Source organism: Monomorium pharaonis, chromosome 7 (assembly GCF_013373865.1).
Source record: "Monomorium pharaonis isolate MP-MQ-018 chromosome 7, ASM1337386v2, whole genome shotgun sequence".
NCBI classification, from domain to species: Eukaryota; Metazoa; Arthropoda; class Insecta; order Hymenoptera; family Formicidae; genus Monomorium; species Monomorium pharaonis.
Window position 1 is genome coordinate 5,882,368 of NC_050473.1, and position 19,557 is coordinate 5,901,924.

At 33.0% G+C, this 19,557-nt stretch overlaps 1 protein-coding gene and 1 non-coding gene across 2 annotated transcripts; one reads left to right on the plus strand and one right to left on the minus strand.

The window, feature by feature from the left end:
* The first annotated feature begins 6,518 nt into the window (after positions 1-6,518).
* Positions 6,519-6,590, plus strand: Trnah-gug. The gene has a single exon. It is a non-coding gene; the product is annotated as a tRNA-His (tRNA).
* Positions 6,591-13,171: 6,581 nt separating this feature from the next.
* Positions 13,172-17,704, minus strand: LOC105830899 (E3 ubiquitin-protein ligase MARCHF2). Its single transcript, XM_028195022.2, has 6 exons — positions 17,303-17,704; positions 16,684-16,851; positions 16,369-16,531; positions 15,688-15,862; positions 14,535-14,725; positions 13,172-13,734 (listed from the first exon to the last, which is right to left on the minus strand). Exons 1-6 carry the CDS (start codon positions 17,358-17,360, stop codon positions 13,566-13,568), a joined length of 924 nt encoding a protein of 307 aa, XP_028050823.2. The 5' UTR covers positions 17,361-17,704; the 3' UTR covers positions 13,172-13,565.
* Between the last annotated feature and the right edge of the window lie 1,853 nt (positions 17,705-19,557).

Here is a 19,557-nt window from a genome sequence, read left to right on the forward strand (position 1 = left end):
ATCCTACTGCTTTTACCGTCGGCTCTTACGAAAGGAGGTTAATATGTATTTCTCCCATGACGTAACCGGCATCAACGAGCATGGAAACGGTTCCATGCGCGGGATATATTCGCGAGAGCGCAAATTGGACGATGAGGCCCGTGCGTACTCGAGATAAATAAATATCGTTGGGGGCGCGTGGGTTTGAAGATGCGGGTATCGTGGAAATCAGTCGTCGCCTCTCGAGCAAACTCGCGCGCGAGTCTCTTCATATATGTGTATCTTGTTTTTTTTTTCATCGTTCCCCTTGATCGTCTAATAAAAGAGGCACTCGTCAAAATCGACAGTCAAATCGCGAAACGAGAATTAATTGGACTTTATTCCGGCGGTATCAAGTGTCCAATTATTTGTCGCCGATTGGTACGGAATTACTTGCTGATCAAGATTCAAGTGGTATCTCAATTCGTCGCGATTTATCATTTGCCGATCGTGTGAAATTTTATTTTTCGCCGCGCCGCCGGTGGCCTCGGTGTCGCTCGTTCGCAGATCGAGCTTCTTTTCCGGCTTCTGGCTGATGCTCGTTTACATCTCGCTTGTCAACAGTGTACACGTGGTCACTGTTTCGCGTGTGCCACGTGTAAACGTGCTGTCACGGTGGTGCTCAGCGCTCCGGAGCGGAGGAGGGCCGATCGAGTGGTCGTTCTTCGCTCAATTGGAAAATAGATCAATGAGATCGAAGTACCGCGTGTCATGAGAGTATTGATCTGGGATTGCCGAGTTCTACTTTGTCATGTTCAATATCAATTTAATATCATCATTTAGATGTGGATGAAATGAATATCGACGAATTAAATTTACTATTCGGCGCATCCCTAATGCAACTCCAGCAAAAATTGTAGTGTGAAAATTAGCTGAGATGGATAAACAATTAGCATATATCGATATGTATTGAATATTGATACGTGAATATTGAATTTAATTAATCTGACTGACAGAATCAGAATTTATGATTTCTGTACAGCCAAAATTCTAGCAGATACAAAAATTAGCAATACATTTTAGTTGTGACAACGAGGAATCTGCCTCAACATCAATAAAATATTTTTGTGTGTGTATATTTTTAGTAAAATTGAGTAAAATTTTGAATTTGTATTCAATGAATTAATCCGTTCTACAATATGAAATAGTTGGATTGTAAATTTTACTAAAATTATATATATAGCAACATTTTTTCTCTGCGTAGTCCTATATTGTTTCACACGACTACTATGATATTTTCGATGTTGACGTTTATTTTGCCATATCTAGAAGAAATAATTGTCCGACACGTTATAATCTCGTGACACGCTAACGATAGCGGCGCGCCCCTCGTTGTAATAGACTCCGTAAAATGTGCGTGCAGACTCCATCACTTTTTGCGGGGTATCCGTGGCACGCTGCTTTCTTAGCGTGCGTCCCCTCAAGTAACAAATTCGGCTTTCCTCCCTTTTTCTCCCTTTTAACCCTTCTTTTTTCTCGCGCGGGGACCAAAAGTGCAGCAACGCGCGCGCGACGCGCTCCAAAAATACATCGCGCCGGAATATGAAACCAGAAGTAACCAGTGGCAAGGGCCGGCCCCCGCGGCATCTGGCACGACCGACAAAATATAATAACATGGCGCGCGTGCACATCGTGTGTATGTACAACACGCGCGCGCACTCGCGCACGATAAGCCGCTCCTGGATAATCTCGAGGATCGCGCGTGCGATACGCGGTGGCGACGATTTAATCCACGTCCTCTTGACATGTTGACAATTTTTTTTTTAATATACACATTAATGTTTCACAAAAATTCTCCAACTTAAATTTAACGAATTATCGTGCCTTGAGAATATATGTGCTAAATTTCACAGTATTACAAAAAATAGTATTTATGATTAAGATATTCGTTGATATAAAAAAAAGGAACATATTTACACAACTTATCTTTTTAAAATTTTAATAATTTTTAGTATGTAAAAGCCAAAATGCATTTGGAAATAATACAAAGTTTGGCAACGATTTTCTAGATAAAAAAATCTTTTATCAATAAGTAATATAAATTTGCTCTAATGAAGACATAATTTAAAAAGTAACAAAAAACTGAATTTTTTAATATTTGTATTTCGTATTGAAACTTAAGTGATTTATTTTAAATATTTAAATTAGTTGTGTAACAATTGAGATTTTTGTAATTATTTTGAATAATATTTTAATTTTTAAAAACAAAATGAAAGTGTTATTAAAAATGTAATGTTATTTACATTACACTAATACGTGTATATAATTTACTATAAATGTAAATATTAATGCATTTTTAGCGCAGTATATCTCTGTTCTTTTCATTTTCTTTACAATTTACTCTTCTAGAAATTTTGTTTGTATTTTCATTTTAGAGGTATTTATTCGTGTAAGATCGGATTCCGCGATTAACTTACACGCGGCGTCGAAACGTAAACTGACGTCTATTCTGGACGCGAACGAATCCGTGGCGTTCCGCGAGTCAATTCGACGTGCTCGTCTGGCGTGCACGCTTCCGGGATGTTGCCGAAGGATATCACCTTCCATCCCCAGCACTTTTTTATCTTCCTCGTACACGCGACACCTACGGGAACGAGCTTCCGGATGAAACCGTGATCGCGTTTCTGCATCGAGAGCCGAGAAAGATCCGCCGAGGCTACAAAAATAATACGAACACACGATGATATGATCCTAGCTCGAAATAGACGACGGTTTAACGTGTTACAATCGCATTATTCATTTCTGCCAGCCTCCGGAATTAGCAATAAAACGAGAGAAGATTTAAGGAAGCGGAATCCTTCGACATTTCTCGACTAATCTAATCTAATTTATGACATGCAAGTTGCATTTTATTTCTTCGTATAATTTACACTCCGTGAACGGTCAATATTAACCACATTAAGCTACTAATGCTACCGGACTAATGCATGAACTCCGGCCGTCGAGCTGAAAATAATAAAACACGATGGACGATTCGGTCCGAGGGTATTGCAAAGGTAGCCGTGGTCGGCTCGTAAAATCTCGTTTCCTCGACGGAATTATACCGCTAATTGCTAGGAAATCCGGGAAGCCGCCTTGCGGGTAAGCCCGGCAAAAACCAGCTCGCGCGAAAGCAAGCAACGAGACCAGAAAACATCCGTGATGAACAATTTGTTCGCGTATGTCGGCCACGCCATTGTTGTACGGCTTGCTGGTATCGCAGAAACCGCGGCGAAAAGGGGGAAAATTAGCTATAAATTAATCTTTGCGATCGTTAACACGAGTTCCACGATTTTAATGAATTAAACGAAATGTGCGGTATATCTGTGCTTATAATTACATTTCTGCTGAAAAGAATATTTTTATGTTCTTATACTTCAGCTGAAAACAAGTAACGTTTAATAAGGGATCCAGATCTGTTGAAAATTAATTTGACATTTATAGTATCGTATTTGCATTTAACTGAGATTCAAAACTTTTGACACATTTTGACACAACATAAAGACATTTGAACTTTTTTTCTGGAATTTAGATTTTTATTGACATGTTTTTTGTGTTTTGGAATACGATATTTATATTTATTAATGACTTAATTTTAAGATACTTGAGGCAAAAACAAGAAAGTACTTGAGATCCAATTTTTAACTGTATCGTACGATTGATTTAAAATTCAATTGAATGAAATTTTAAATCTCGAAATGCAATTGTGAGAGGGTGTATTGATCTATAAAGAATTTACTTAGGTAGATTTTCGATAGACAGAGAGTATTCACTTATGAAGTTAAACTATTACTCGTGTATTAAAAATTCAGGCGAGATATACATCGCAATATGTATGTATGTATTATAAAATTGAATCTTAGGTATCTTATTTTTGTTTTAAGTGTTTTAAAATTAAGCTCTTAATAAATATTAGTGCATAAAAGAGAAAAGCGGTTAAAATAGAAAATAGCGATAGAAATATGTATTCTTAATAATCTATAAAAAATACTATTTAAAATAAGTATTTTGTCTAGTAAATATTTTAAAAAGCAAAAGCAGTATTTTTTATAAGTTATATCTTATAAATAAAAGTGTTTCTCTAATTCTTATTAAATCAGTCGAATAAACAATTAGAGTAAATGAGAAAAATAAATTAATACTATAAGTAATAAATAATAAAGGTCAGTTTCTTACTTGACAATTATTTCGCATTTTATTTCAAAAATAGTAAATTGCTTAAATTAGTCAAAAATTTAAAGTGGGAATGAATTTACGAAAAATATTAAAATTAATATAAAACACAAAACAAAATATTTGTTGTGCATTTATTGATTTATTTTATAAAGTTGAATTTATAATAAATTAAATAAATGAGAACGAAGAAATATGAATAAATAATTTTTATTAAATGCGAATATCAATACTGGTGAATCATCGAAGTAAGTTATTCACGTTCATATTTGTTCGTGTTCGTTTGCTTAGTCCAGATTTGACTCAGAATTGAATATTTCGTACCGGTTAGAAGACGTTGTTTTCGTTGTGTTGGATTTGGTATATATTGTTATATTATGATACTTCAAATATTCTTGAAACCATCGCGTTGTATTGTTCGCGACTTTATACGCAGTATCTTCGTTGTCATTCGTACTGTGAGACTCGAGCGAATAAGTCCGTTTTGCTGTTATTACTTCTTGAAACGCTGTGTAAGAGAAATTACAATTACGTTTTCTAATACACAAGATAATACCATTCTTTTTATATACAAATATGTATTACCCGTTTGCAGAAAGTGTAGACTCTCAAAGTGACGGAGAATCTGGCCGAAATTTCTGAGATATTGAGTGAATCTTTGTACGCAGTTTTCACCACGATGTAATAAATTCGGGAATCTTGTTCAAATCTGACGATCATCGTTCTCGAACAATTGTGCGCTCGTAATTAACTTATTCATAAGTGTTGCTAAGTGCGCTATTTGAGAGGAGGAAGAAGAGGAGGAGGAAGAGGGAAATAGAGAAAGGGATCGGACGGAGAACGTTATCGGTGAGTCAAATCTTTCATTTTCTATTAAAGTAATGAAATCATAAGAAGAAAATTGTATTAAGTACACACATTATGATTCATCTACGTATGTATCAAGTTAACATTAACATAAGAGTATTATATGTAAATATTATCGTAATATCTCGTTGCTTTAATGTGTTGGGTTAAAATGAAGTCAGTATATTTCTTGTACAAGATACAATTATTCGATTTATCGCGCGTACTGAAATGCGCACAGAGTTTGCAAACTAGAAGTGTTTCAATACTTTTTTAAATTAATGCACCATTTATTGACACACCGTCTCTACTAACTGCAAAATGTATTTTAATAATTTTTTCTAGAAAATCATACTTATTGAAAACTTACTTTTATGTCGCTTGATACAAAATAAAATAAAACGTGAGATAATTATTATTTTATTATTATATGTTTGCAATATTTGAGGTGATTCGTAATAATACTCGTAATCACGTTAGAAATATTTTGTTTTTTAAATTAAATACTGTCTAATTAAAATGTAATTATTAAATTATTTAGCATTTATCAATTTTTCGTTTCAAAAGGTGTAACTATTTTCTTTCAAATAGCCTTTTTACTTCATTTCATTGAAAGAAATGCGAAAGTGTCATACAAAAAAAGAAGTATTTAATTTTACTAAAATGTTATATTTTTGTCTTCGTCTTTAAAATATTTATAGGTATTTTAGTTTTAAACATTTAAGTATTTTAAACATTGTTTAAAACTAAAAATTTTCAAGTTTTTAAGTATTTAAGAAACGAAGACAGAAGTAAAATATTTTGATTATGTTCTCATGCGAAAATTGCGAAATGTAATTAAATTTTTATCATGTCAATTATTTCTGTCGAAATTCCGATGTATCATCCAAATTGTTCTTGTGTTGGCTTGTTTTCACGCGAGTTTCCACACATATTGATCCGTCTGTTGTTAGATTATACATGACAACACGACGATCACGGCAGTTATCTGTGTGCACGTATTTCTTATGGTTCCTCTCGTTTAAATATGTTCGCTTGAACGAGATAGCTTTGCATTTGTCTTTCTTTTCTACTACATTAGGATTTGTAAGTTTCTAGCATCTGAAACAGCATACAGTAAAGTATTCATAAAGGACATTTTTAATTTCTTCTTTTAAATAAATATTAACAATTTATTAATGAATAATATTAGCAATTTATCAATAATACATGTACAATTTATTACGTTTATTATCAATAAATTGCTAATTAAATGTTTGCGAAAAATAAGGTTTTAAAAATTATTCTTTATACGAATACTTTTTACACTCCCTGTGCACTTTTGAAACGAGATGCAATCGCAGATACGTGTCTCTCTTCAATTTCGCTCATCGCGCGATGGCGTGACTCGAAGCATTACGGCTGCAACGTGGAGTCCGCGTCTTCGCGCTCGAGCGATCAAGCGGATCAACATTATGACGGATCAACGGAGCGCTATCGATCACTTACGAATCCTCGGAATAGCCGTGATCGTCTAGTGGTTAGGACCCTACGTTGTGGCCGTAGTAACCCAGGTTCGAATCCTGGTCACGGCAAGCTTCGGATGCATTTAGCAAACGAAGAGGATTCCCTTTTTTTTTAATTAATTTTTTTCCTTGTGAATAGAGGAAGTTGAGACTATCTTGGAACATGATTATTGACTCACTCAAAAGTCTACAAGCTAGAAATATAAATTTTGATTTATTTGATTTGACCGAGATAACGATTAATTTTAATTGAATTTTAAGGCTGAAATGCATTCATTTTTTTATTATATAGTTGATTATCTGTGAAAACGTCTACAGAATTTTTTTGATAATTTAATCTAAGAAAAACACGTACATAGAGATACTTCATAATTACGCACGTACCGTATTTATGTCATGTGCAAAGTGTGAAGTCACACGTAAGTCTAATATTTACTTTTCACAGGTTGTAACTGATCTTTTAATTTTCTCGTACCTTATCGCTTATTTTCGATTTCTCCAGCATTTTCTGTCGTCAGTTACCGCGCGATAACCTGTGGTCATAAATTGATTCAACTCTCTCTTTGATAGTGTCAAAATACTTTCCAAAAATATCTTTACATAATTGTGCTACAAATTTCTAATAGAATTATATTTATATCATAATTAAAATAAAAAGTAGTTTAAAATTATAAAGCATATATTTTACATTTGGATTGATGAATTATAAAAATTACTAAAAGTATTAATTTTTTTGTGCTTATAAATGTTTATTGTGGTCGGACTTTATTTTCACAGTATACACAGAATCTCGACGCTTACAATAATAAAATCAATCTTTGTCTTAAATTACGCAGATTTAGAACAAGTCGTTTTATTTAAATTTTAAAGCTTTAAAAAAGATGGATTTGACGAAGGCATTGTCGATACTGATCATTTTGTGTGAGAATTTAAAGTTTGACTGCGTTTGAAGAAATGTGTGGAGATAAAGTAAACAAATTTAATAATAATTATTTTTGTAATTCGGAAATATAATAAAACGAGTATATTGTTTTTTTTTATTTTAGTTATAAAACAAAATATTTTTCTTTGAATTGACGGCACGAGTATATTTGCTTAGTGTATTGGAATTTTATTCGAGTATAACAGTGTATCTAAATCTTCCGCAGTTTTATTAACTGCACAATATTTATTATACTATGCCAAGAATATATCTGTCGAGTTTTTCGTCGTTTGTTTCGGTTTTCAAATTCGGGCTACCAATCGAATATTTCTTAGTCCGCTCAAATATTATATTTTTTTCGAAACATTCCGCGTTATGTCACAAGAAAGGAAGATCGAACGGTCTTTTTGGCCGTCGGCTTCTTGTGCATGCACATATAATATGAGCGTTAAGTTGTGTTTCTTGGCTGGGCTCCATCGTCTTAGTTCACGCGCTGCTAATACACGTTATTATCTCGTAGAATTCGATTTTTAAGTTCTTGTTCTCAGTCGCGCCGCTTCCGGCCGTGCCAAGATATTTTTATTGTCTTTTACACTTCATTGCAATCGAAATCGTAAATCGACCGGCAACACAGAAGTATTTTAAATCAATCGGTCGTCGACCGATACATGCAATTCTAAGGATTTATTTTTGAATTATGTATCTGTCATGTCTAGAAGTAAATATATTTTTTAACGATTTATCTGTTGCCCAATCTGTCTGTAAGCATGCTGAAGTTTGGAGTAGCCGAGTATTAGAGTACTGTATTTCCAACAATCTTTTTACTTATTTTATATAAAATTAATTACTTGTGCAAAACATAAATTATTTATGTCAACCCGACACAGGTCTGATGAAATTACAAAAGCTTGAAACGCTACTTATAATTATCGAAACATAAATAACAATGATTATATACATAATAATGCTCGCGTGCTTGAATAAATTTAACGCGCGTGTAAAACAAGGTGGACACGAGACGGGACGTACACCTGCACATTATACCTCCTATAATTCTTCTGTAATTACATTAACGTGTTCTATGTCGTGTGTGCACGAGCTTAGTTATGTAATTATAAAGGGGAAGTAGATGCGCGCGATTCGAGAAGGGCTCGAATTTATTGGCAATCGTGTCTATTATTAGATTGCTTCAACAACAGATACTCTTTGTATCTATAAATTCCATCAAAAAATATGTTTAAAGCGTAGTTTACCATGCGCGTTTGCGAACGTCTTTCATTTTTGTTTAATATTTGATAAACAAGGTTGAAACGATTCCAAGAGTATTGCGAACATTAAGTAAAACCCATTATCTCTTGGCGCCTAAAAATTGTGGAAAGATAACTTGAAAAAACATTGATTCGACATTGTATATGAAATTAGAACTGATACATTCTATTTAACCAATTTAATCAGCAGCCAATATCTATATTTTTATGAACTATTTAAAATGTTTCGTAGACCGGGTAAATAATTTTCTTCATAAAATTTCAATATTTTATAGCTTTGCAATATGATTTTTTAAGATTTACAACACAGAAATTTTACTTAGTTTACTTTTGTTTTGTAATGTAATTTTGTTTTTTTGCGATTAATTTTCTTATACTTGATACTTGATAAAAAGTATTGGAAACGTCACAAAAAAATACTTTATTATAATTAAATTGACATGCAATGTAAATGCGTGAAAATTTAATTTGAATTTAATTCATGTTTGAATCAGAGATTCGATTTGATTGAATTTAACTTGACTTTTGCATTTTTAATAATGATCGTAATTGATAAATAAAAACAATCTAAAAGTATATATTTAAAAAATTTATATTTTTTGTTTGAAAATATTTTTTATTCGATATTTTTTTCTTGATGAAAGTTAATAAAATATCTTGTGTAAGAAAGTTATGTCTGTTTAATTTTATATAATGTTGTTTCAATTTTATATTTTAATATTAACATTTAAAAAATGCGAAGATATTCTCAAAACGAGTGTTCCTTTTTCTTTGTAGATAAACTTAGGTCTTGTTGACAGATTTAGAATTTGCGATAATCCAAATGTTTACATGTGAAAATTTCCATAGTAATAAAATTTCTTTTGCTCTATTTTTTGCTACATAACGAGAAGTTATGATGAAGATAATGAACGAAATTAGAATTGAAATATCAGGAAGTCAAGTGTCAAAGTCACGATTGTGCGTTTTACGAAACGCGTAATTTGTCACAGCTTTAAAGAGCACGTAAACGGACAGTCGATAAGCCGAGGTTGTAATTACGCGACCCATTTCAAGATAATGTTTTTTATTAAAAGGAGAGAACAGTTAGCAATGCTGTTGCTTTGCGTGTTGCTTCCAACACGCGACTTCTTTTTTAATCTCATCGTAGATAAATAAAGACAAGTATGCTTAAGCTTGACTTAAACGTCTATTTAATTCATGATTGACTTATTACTTTTTCCGTGGCGATTAAATTATCCGCCGAGCGGAGTATCAAGGCTGCTCATTTTTTTGGCATGCGAAATTATTTTAATTCTATTAGTTTCTGTAAGGTTCTTAAATTAAACTTCTTAATTGCCATTGATGTTATTACTGAAAAATAATGAAAAATTATTATTAAAATCAAACTATTATTACAAATATGGAAATTTAATTTTATTTTATTCAAACGACTTATTTAAGTAAAATTTAATTTTAATTTAATTAATCAAAGAAATGATAAATATGCTTTTACTGACTTTTTTGTGTTTATATTGTTTTATATGAAATATTGAAAGGGAAGTATTATATGAAAGAAAGTCTAAAGGACAGTATGCATGTGCATGACGAACAAGTGTAACGCAGCTATATTATAATTATTCCACAATGTAGCTTTTCCATAATTTATGACTCCAATGACAGATTTCTCTGACAGATTTCTCTGAACCTTTGAACTAACATTTTCACGGGGAAATTCTCGTTTATCATTCTCATGGATCGAAATTTAAGGACTACAGGTCCGTAATAAATTTACTGGTGAGAGAAGCGTCTGTCAGCAAGACAAATATCCGCCGCATAAATATTACTTTTTGTCGCGGGAGAGTGGGAAAAGATTCACCATAACGCGCTGCTCGTCGGCGGTATCCTTTTCGATACACCCTTCCCTTCTCTTTTTTTCCATTTCCGAGTCTAGGAGCAGCGCGCGAGAGGGATTTGCTCCAAAGAATCTGGATGAACCGGATGCATCCGCAGGGATGCATAAAAGGGATTCTTTTTTTTTCCTTGCCGTTAAATAGACAAGTTCCGACGATGTCCCCAGTAATGAGCCAAAAACGAATGATCGCGCATAGGTCGTGCACGAATCGAAATAGAATAATAACGGAGGAATTATTAATAACGCAATGATTTATACTTTAATAATTTAATCTTATTCTTATTTACACAGAAAAAATCTGGATTGTATGCATTGAAAATTTTCATGCATGGAATTCTAGTTTTCAATTAGAAAGATTTAAATCAGGTGCTTATGTCATTAAATCTGTCAAACATTGTGGCTCTTAAAATCAGCATTCAACCACGATAATCAATTCTGATAATCAATTCGTAATATCAGAATGCATTTTGTGCTTTTTGTTAGTATAATCGAAATTTTTTGCAGTGTGTGTGTCAGTGAAAAGATTAGCGCGATCTTTGCGCACAAGAATTTTCCTTCGAGCGAGAAGCGCGAAACTCGCAGACGGGCATAATTATTCCGTCATGAATCAACGACGGCGCATGCCGGACGACGATGCCGGGTTATTATCGCGCATTAAAATGTAAACTACATGCAGCAGGTCGTCGTAGGGAATCGAGCAGCGGTTCTCATTATCGGGTAGCAGCGAGATTGATTAGGATCGCGCGTGTATTAATGGAAACGATCGCGTCGCAGCTTTTATCAGTTTTTCCCGAGAAAGAGAGTTTGTTATCTACTTGAATTATCTAGCCGAGCAAAATCTTAATGAAATAATTTTATTGCAACGCAGACGCCCCATTATTATCGGTTGCACGTAAACCATCATCGATAATGATAATCGATCAGGAATCCGCTGCCGGCGTTGATCGGAAATCTCATTTTTTAGAGGGGTTAGATTCCGCCTAGTGGAATATCCGAATATAAAAGGAGTGTAAACGTGATGAAATTATCGATCGGCATCGCGCTTAATTGAATCGTTCGGCTTTAATGACGTCAAGGGGCGCGAAGGAACTTCGTCTTGTTAGCAGATTAATTCCAGCAGTCAAGCTAGAGACGAACAGCCGATTTAAATGTCCAAAATTGGCTGTGGTCCAAAATTTTTCGACGAATTTGACGCTGAATTAAATTGTTGATTGTTATCGCGACCGGTGGTATCCTTCATTATAATTGCCGCATGCGTCAACTATGATAGTGCGTAATATTCGTCGCGTTGTGATTTTATCTGAATATCTCACGAAGAAAAAGAATACACGAATTAATTGACTTTTTTGTCGTTTCTCGTTTACTTTTCTTGTACGATAATCTCTTAGCTCCTTATTCCAGTGGAGGCATGAAAGACTTTAGACTTCAACTAAGGTTATTTTACATTTGGAAAATAAATTCGTTTCTCTCGCAAAGGAGGATTAATATATGTATAGGCGTAAGAGGCAACCCGAACGTATTTATTAATCTCGACATATCCGATTAATTTTATCTGCTTTCATCTTGCGCTCTCTGTAATGTAAATAAGTCGCAGCAAGTAATGATTAAATAAGGCGGTACATCGACGTTTTTTGTTACAATATAACGTAGCTCGCTAAAACGAGGAAACGTGTACGGCGACAAGATCGCGACATTTACGATGATTCAGAAGCCCGCTTTGAGAATCTTACGACACGCGGCGAGTAGGCAGGAAACACGTCCATTAATGAATTTATTCTTTTTTTCATTGCACGAGGCGTACATAAATAATACGGTCGCGTACGGATGACGTTACGAGCGAGAATAATGCTAATATTTGGATGCAGGAAATCGACAACTGTTCTCTTACAAGCTTTATTCAGGTATTACAAGGTGAAGATATATTCATACAAGCGATGATCAACACAACTGAACGTTTTTAATTGAGAGTGATCTCCATTTAAATAAAAAAAGTAGAACGTAAAAAAGTAGCTGTCATTTTTTAATTATAATTTTATCTTTCAAATAAATATTATCTTTATTTTAAGTAAATATTACTTGTTTCTTAAATATAAGAGTGTATTTTGAGACAGTTTATCAAGAAGATATTTTTTGCAAAGATAATCATTATCTATTAGAAAAAGTAAATTGGGTAATTGCTTTTTTTTCCGGCAGTAGAATTTGATATTTTTCTGTGTAAGGTTCGATAGATGACGCATAAGTTTGTTTGACTAGGACTAATAACTGATTGTGAATCGTAACCTTAGAAAAGTGTCTTAGATTAGATAGATGAATCATCAAGATTTATTAAAGTAGATTTATTTCATTATCAGGTATTATTTCTAGATGATAATAAAAACAGAAAGTTTATATAAAAAGTATAATGTACGTCACGGGCACGTAACAGTGATCGCTCTTGATAAACGAAAGTGAGATTCGACGGTCACGCAAGAGCAGGTTTATTTGTCCGACTTGTCTTTTCTTGTTTTTTTGCGTTAGCTGTTGCCCCGAAATCGTATTGTTCGTGTAGAAATATCTTACGCGCTGGTTTTTTTTTAACGTTTGCAAGAACGGACAAAATGAAAAGATGCTATCAAACGTTTTAATAAAAATGTCAAGGCGTGATGATTTTTAAATTATTTTAATCAAGCACTAAAATAATAAAAAAGTACAAAGTATTTAAATAGCTACAAAATTCGAGCACACATGTATTTCCGGAAGCATTCCGAATTGGACCACGGGTATCTTAATTTAACTCTGATGCGGCGAATCGTCTTCGTTACGCAGCAACGAGTTTCAATTGATGTGTCCAGTTAATAAAATGCAATTAAATATAGTGCAGCTGTATTCCGACAATGAGAGACGGGAATGCTTGTAAAAAATGGCAAACGATTGTCGTAATTGAAAGGTTATTCCTGGCTTGCGATCGACACGATTGAAAGTCATGCAAACTCTTCGATCTCCTCGATCCTCCATTGCTCGAAGTCATCTTGCATGTCGAAATGATCGTTCGATCTTCGTAGATCGACGTTGTCCTCGACGTCGTTATCGGGACTCAAGCGAACCACATAGTTATTTCTCCAGTAGCGTCTCCATCGATGACCGTGCAATCTGTAATATGAAAAGGATACATTGTCGACTTACATAATTACATTTAAAAAATGTATTTTTATTCGAAAAATATATTTTCGAAACTTAAATATTGAAATGAGATTATACAGCTTTAAACAGGCATAACAAAAGAAATTATATATTACAGTTTTATCAAGAAAAAATATCTATAATTATTTTATAAAATAATTTTGAGTTAAACTGGAAAAAGTATTGGATAGGAAATGGCAATATGTACTTTTAAGTTAAGAATAAGAATTTTTTAAATATTAGATTACTTATTATATAGCAAAATAATTACATCAAAACATTTTCGTTATTTATCATTTATTTACATATCAAACAACCGTATTGTTTTACTCTTTAAATAATTATTATAATATTGAAACAAATATAATGTTGCTGAAAATAAGCTTATTAAATTCCTTAAAGATTTTATATTGTTGCTTACATGAAACAATGATTGTTATACAAAAGAAAAACAGAACCAGAATTAGTATCAAATTAAGACTAATATATTGTATTTTACTTATACCTAAAAATTATATTCTTGCTTAAAATATAATTTTATTTAAAAAATTTAATCTAAAATTTCAGCAAAATGTTATATTTTTAGTTCAATATTAGTCACTTATGGAATTGATGGAATCGCGTCTTGAAATTAATATTATTGATGGCTACCAATTTATTTATAATTTATGTAATCGCGCCAGGATATAATATCTTAATTTACTCATTTTCCATTCACGACTGTTTTTATCTGCGCACGAGCGCGGGCTGATTTAAGTTTTACAACGTACCTCCCTAACGTAATTATCCATCGCCAGTAGGCTATCAGCGTCAATAAACAGGTTGGTAGCATGGCGACTATCATCCAGGGTATCTCGTAAAAGCCGTTTCGCAGTAACATTTTCAAGGCCAAGGCGCACACATAGCAGGAAAACGCAGCCACAGGCGTGGTCATCACCAAATATCCGACGTCGAGTACCATCTTCTCGCGAAGGAGAACGTATTAAACAAGGGATAATTAATAGTAATTAAAAGTCTAATTACGCGGAGAGAAACGATGCTCAGAGGCGATATTCTATTCGATGTTGTATCAACTTGTAAGATAATTTCTATTTTACATGACACCGCGTCATTACAGCGCGCGATATTCCGCGTAGACTTGATATTTTATGGTTGTATGATATTCTTGATATACCGGTATAAAAATGCAGTATCTTAATGAGAGTGCGCTAAGACATTAAAAAATGTAATTAAGATTTTCTAGTTAAAAAAATTAACGAATCGCGTGACTTTTGATTCGTATGCAGTTTAAGACGGGGGTTTCTGGCATTGCCATCTTCAAGCTAATAAATAATGAAAAGATTTAAATAAGAACGATAATTTGTTATTAAAAATATTGATATATAAGGATGTTGATAGAATTGAAAAAAAAAAAAAAGATTTAAATGTAGTAATGAACGTTGTCATTAGTGTGATATCATATTTAAAGAGATATGTAGGCATACTCTCTAAATTGCAATTAGTGTATTTTCACTAATTTCAGTGATTTTTAACTAATTGAAATTTAGAGTACTATATTGAATACTTTGTTATTCTATTGCGAAAAAGATACGGTAGACTAAAACTTTGTTTTTTAAATTTGTAAGTATTTTTAAACTTCATTTATCTTTTGTATGAACATAATCTTTCAAAATTCTGAAATCTGATAAAATTATTTAAAACTTTTCTGTTGTCATAAGACTTAATGCTATTTTTAAAAGTTGTTAAAAATAAGATATTAACAAAATTTCAGGAATATCTTTATATTAGTCTTAAACTTGTTCTCAAAGTTTAAGTGATTATATTATGTGAATAATGCTTTAGCAGAATTTATTTAGAGACTTTTGATCTGACGCTTACGAATGAAATGAGAGTAAAAACAAAAGCGAGTTTTCTTTTTCTCACCTGCCGTGTAGCTATTACAGTGCGAAACCATATCACGACACTACGGAAGAGGCTGTAACGCCGTACCCTTTTGATCGCGTACTTGTAGCCGCATAGTTCGCATCTCACGCGACCGGACTCTGTTAACCATCTTTCGAGGCACTCGGCGTGTACGAGAGCCACCGTACCCCGACATCTATCACAATATTAAACGCTATATAAGGAAAGAACAGGCGTCTCTTAACCAAGCTAGTCTCTTATCACGCGGTTTCTATATCGTTTCTATATCGCGATAATCCATTGATTTACATGTTGATTCGCGCATCGTACCACGCAATATTTCTACGATACGCTTCTTGTTTTGACGATTTTTTTAAATATATGTTAATCTCTTAATTTTTTTAAATATCTTTATTATTTGTGTAACAATAATCATTAACTATAAATTGATTAAAACAACTAAGTATAAGTCAGTTCCAAAAATAATTATAAATTATAATTAAATTATAATATAATTTTCTTTAGACATATGCTAGATAAATAAATTATTAATATTTGAAACACAGTGATACTAACATTTGTAATTACAAAAAATGTGATTTTTTTAGTAATTTGCAAATGTAATTCGAAGTCGTAGATTTATAGACGTTTATTAATTTGCCCCTTCTGAATTTAACTCTCTTTAGTTATCTCTTAGCTTACTTGCAAGCCGAGATCAAAGGACCGAGATAGACCAAGTTCGACGGTGTCGATGTCTGATCGTCCGTCTGATCTTCCGAGTCGCACGATTGATGGTTGTCCGCGATTGGCGCATGTCCGCCCATATGACAGATTCTACAAATATCGCCGGAGGCAACACACGTGTCTGAAAAATTATTTTATTCGGATATCGTGTTATTTATTTCAAAGTTACATTGCAGATGTTAATAGATATTAACGTTAATTAATTCTGATACAAATTATAACGTAATTATTTTTTCTGATATAAAGCGGGAAGATAATTTATTTAACATATACCATCCTTTTCCTGCAATTTTGTATCGGCACCTTTGTCGTCATTTTTCTCTATTTTTGGATCGGATTTTGCGTTGTCCAATATTTGGCTCGTCTTGGGCGCCTGATTCTCTTCGTTGATGGAACTTTCTGGGCTTACTTGCACGGCGGATTTATCGTGTTCGTTCGTCACTAATAAATGTATGATATATTCCGAGGAAATTTTACATCAAATAATAAATAAAATTATATCAAAGTAGATCTAATTTTATCAATTGATTTGTAAAATTACATCTGCTTTACTGTAATTTGATCTATTTTGTATAAAGGTTTCTTTCCGGGTTATCAAATATTATATATGTGTGCCTTTAATAAGTTTTTAATTATGTGTGTAATTTATTTTTAAAGTGATATTAGTAAGATAATTTTAAGGATTTTACAAAAATACTTTTAAGTAAATAAAAGCTTTTTTAAAAATTTTTAATTTGATTAGTTCATTGCAATATGCAAGTGCAATTTTTTTCTGCAGTAAAAGCTGCATTTGTACAGATCAAACGATGAACTTAAATAACTTGTTTTAATTTGAGTCATGCGTATTAACCTCGTAAAATATCAGACGTTCGTAAAAAAAATTAATGCTAACCTCTTTCATTCGTGTGTCCATTGCCATTTTTAGGCTCTGCGTCCTCGACGTGTGACATCAAAGGTATTTTGCGCGCATTTTGATGTACGCGCTTCCGGATTAAATCTGAAATTTTCTTTTCGGATCTTTCAGCAACCCGCCGCGATCGGTACACGCGATTATATGTGTCTGTCACATTATCGAGTCATATGATGCGATCGATTTTTCTTAAACAATCGATTAATTAATTGGTCGTTGGTTCGTTCGTGTTGCTTGAAACTCTCGAAAATGTTTGTATTTAAAATGAAAGTATAACGTGTGTGAAGTTAGCATTTCAAAGTTTAGCATCTCGTAAAAATACTGCAGAATTACTTGCATCCAGCATAGTTCTACAGTTCTTGAGGGGTCATCTCGCGTCTAGTCCTCAAAATTCAAGTTTTTTGGGCAAAATAATTGTTTAAAAAATGTTTTAATTAATTATATCACCGGAACTTTTTAGAAAATTCTTGTACGCGTCCGGAACTATATGAGAACTGCGTTAAAATAAATAGAACTGTCGACATTCGACCAGCATCTCATGTCTAGACCTATAAATACAAGTTTTCCATCAAGATAGTTGTTGAAAAATACTTTCTAAATTTTTTAAATTAATTAATTTTGTCTATCTGAGATGCCAGTTACACCAAATCCACGTGCATAGATGTATACGCATATGTATATACGTATGTTTTGTAACAAAAAATTTTTTTAAATCAATTTAATCATCAGAATTATTGACAGAACGTCTTTAAACGATAGAACTTTATAGATTTAGTTTTCTCTGTGGTTGTATATTCGAAATACGGTGAGATTCTATTATGTGATTTTGGAAGTTAGCATCTTATTTATAAAAATTTAATTAAAATACGTAATTCAACGGAACTATTGTTGAAACTTATTAAGAACTGTAGAACTATGCTGGATGCAAGTAATTCTGCAGTATTTTTATGAGATGCTAACTTCACACACGTGAAAATATACACTAAGAAAAAGTTTGATTTATGTGATTTTGATATAATTGCACGGTAAAAGAATTATAATTGACATATTTATTTTTAACTTGAGTAAGAAATTAAGTTGACTAAACATTTTAGTTTTTTTAGTTTAAATATCTATATATATTTAATTAAATATATAAATATTTGATTTAAATTTTAACTATTTCATGTATTCAAGATAAATACATAAATTTAATTGAAGAAATTTTATCAAGTTAAATTAATTTTTTTTTTTTCAATGTCTAATTATTATTGGTGTACTAATAATATTTATTTACAATTATTTACTTATGTAATAATAATGATAGTGTCTATAATTTATGTAATTAAAACAATTAAATACATTTTAGTTTGTCATAAAAAATGACTGTAAATTAGTTAAATTTATAGTAATATTTTGCAGCTCCTTTTTTTTCCCAGTTAAATTATAATAATTGCAACATTTTTTTCTCAGTATATATTTGAACGTTGTAGAGAAAGAGAAATCGAAAATACTGATAATAAATGCAATAGTACAAGCAACGCAAACAGACCTTACATGTTACATTGAAATTGTAGAAATTAAATATTTAAAGAACTATTTACGAATTATACCCGAATTGAATTCAGTCGGTGTCGATCGAACCGAGATACCGCTTGTAGCTGAAGTGATCTCATTTTATATCACGTTGCGGGTTTGTAAGTCCTCGTAATTAAGCACGTGGAAGAGAACGTGCGTGCGGCAACGACGGGTGCGATGCTCAAGACGATACGGGATTTCATGGTGTCCAGCTCCATTGAAAACAAACGCGCGAGTAACCAGAGCGCTGTAACGGTTAAGACAGGGCAAGGCGCTCGTGTTGTCGTTATCGGTGGTTCTTATCGCGTCTTCTCTCGCGGCTCCTCGCAACCGCGTCGAGTCGACTTATCTACGCTCCCGTCACTCACACACACATACACACAAGGGATCAGGCGTTCTCGGATCCGACACATCCCGCATCCCTCATTTTTCACGTGACGTTAATTTTTTTTTTTTGTGGCCGATGCCCGCGCGATAGTTCAGCAGCGCGTTTGTTGATCTCGCAATCTCGCTTCTAATAGGGAGCAACCCTCAGGCAATTAAACTCTCGTATGTAACGACGTAGCAAATCGACGTGATTTGTTTCGATAAGATCTCTCTTTCTCTCGACGGTGGCTGCAGCAGCCAGTTTGTTACCTTGGTGCCTCGGCAGGATATTAGGCTACTAATTGTATATCGGC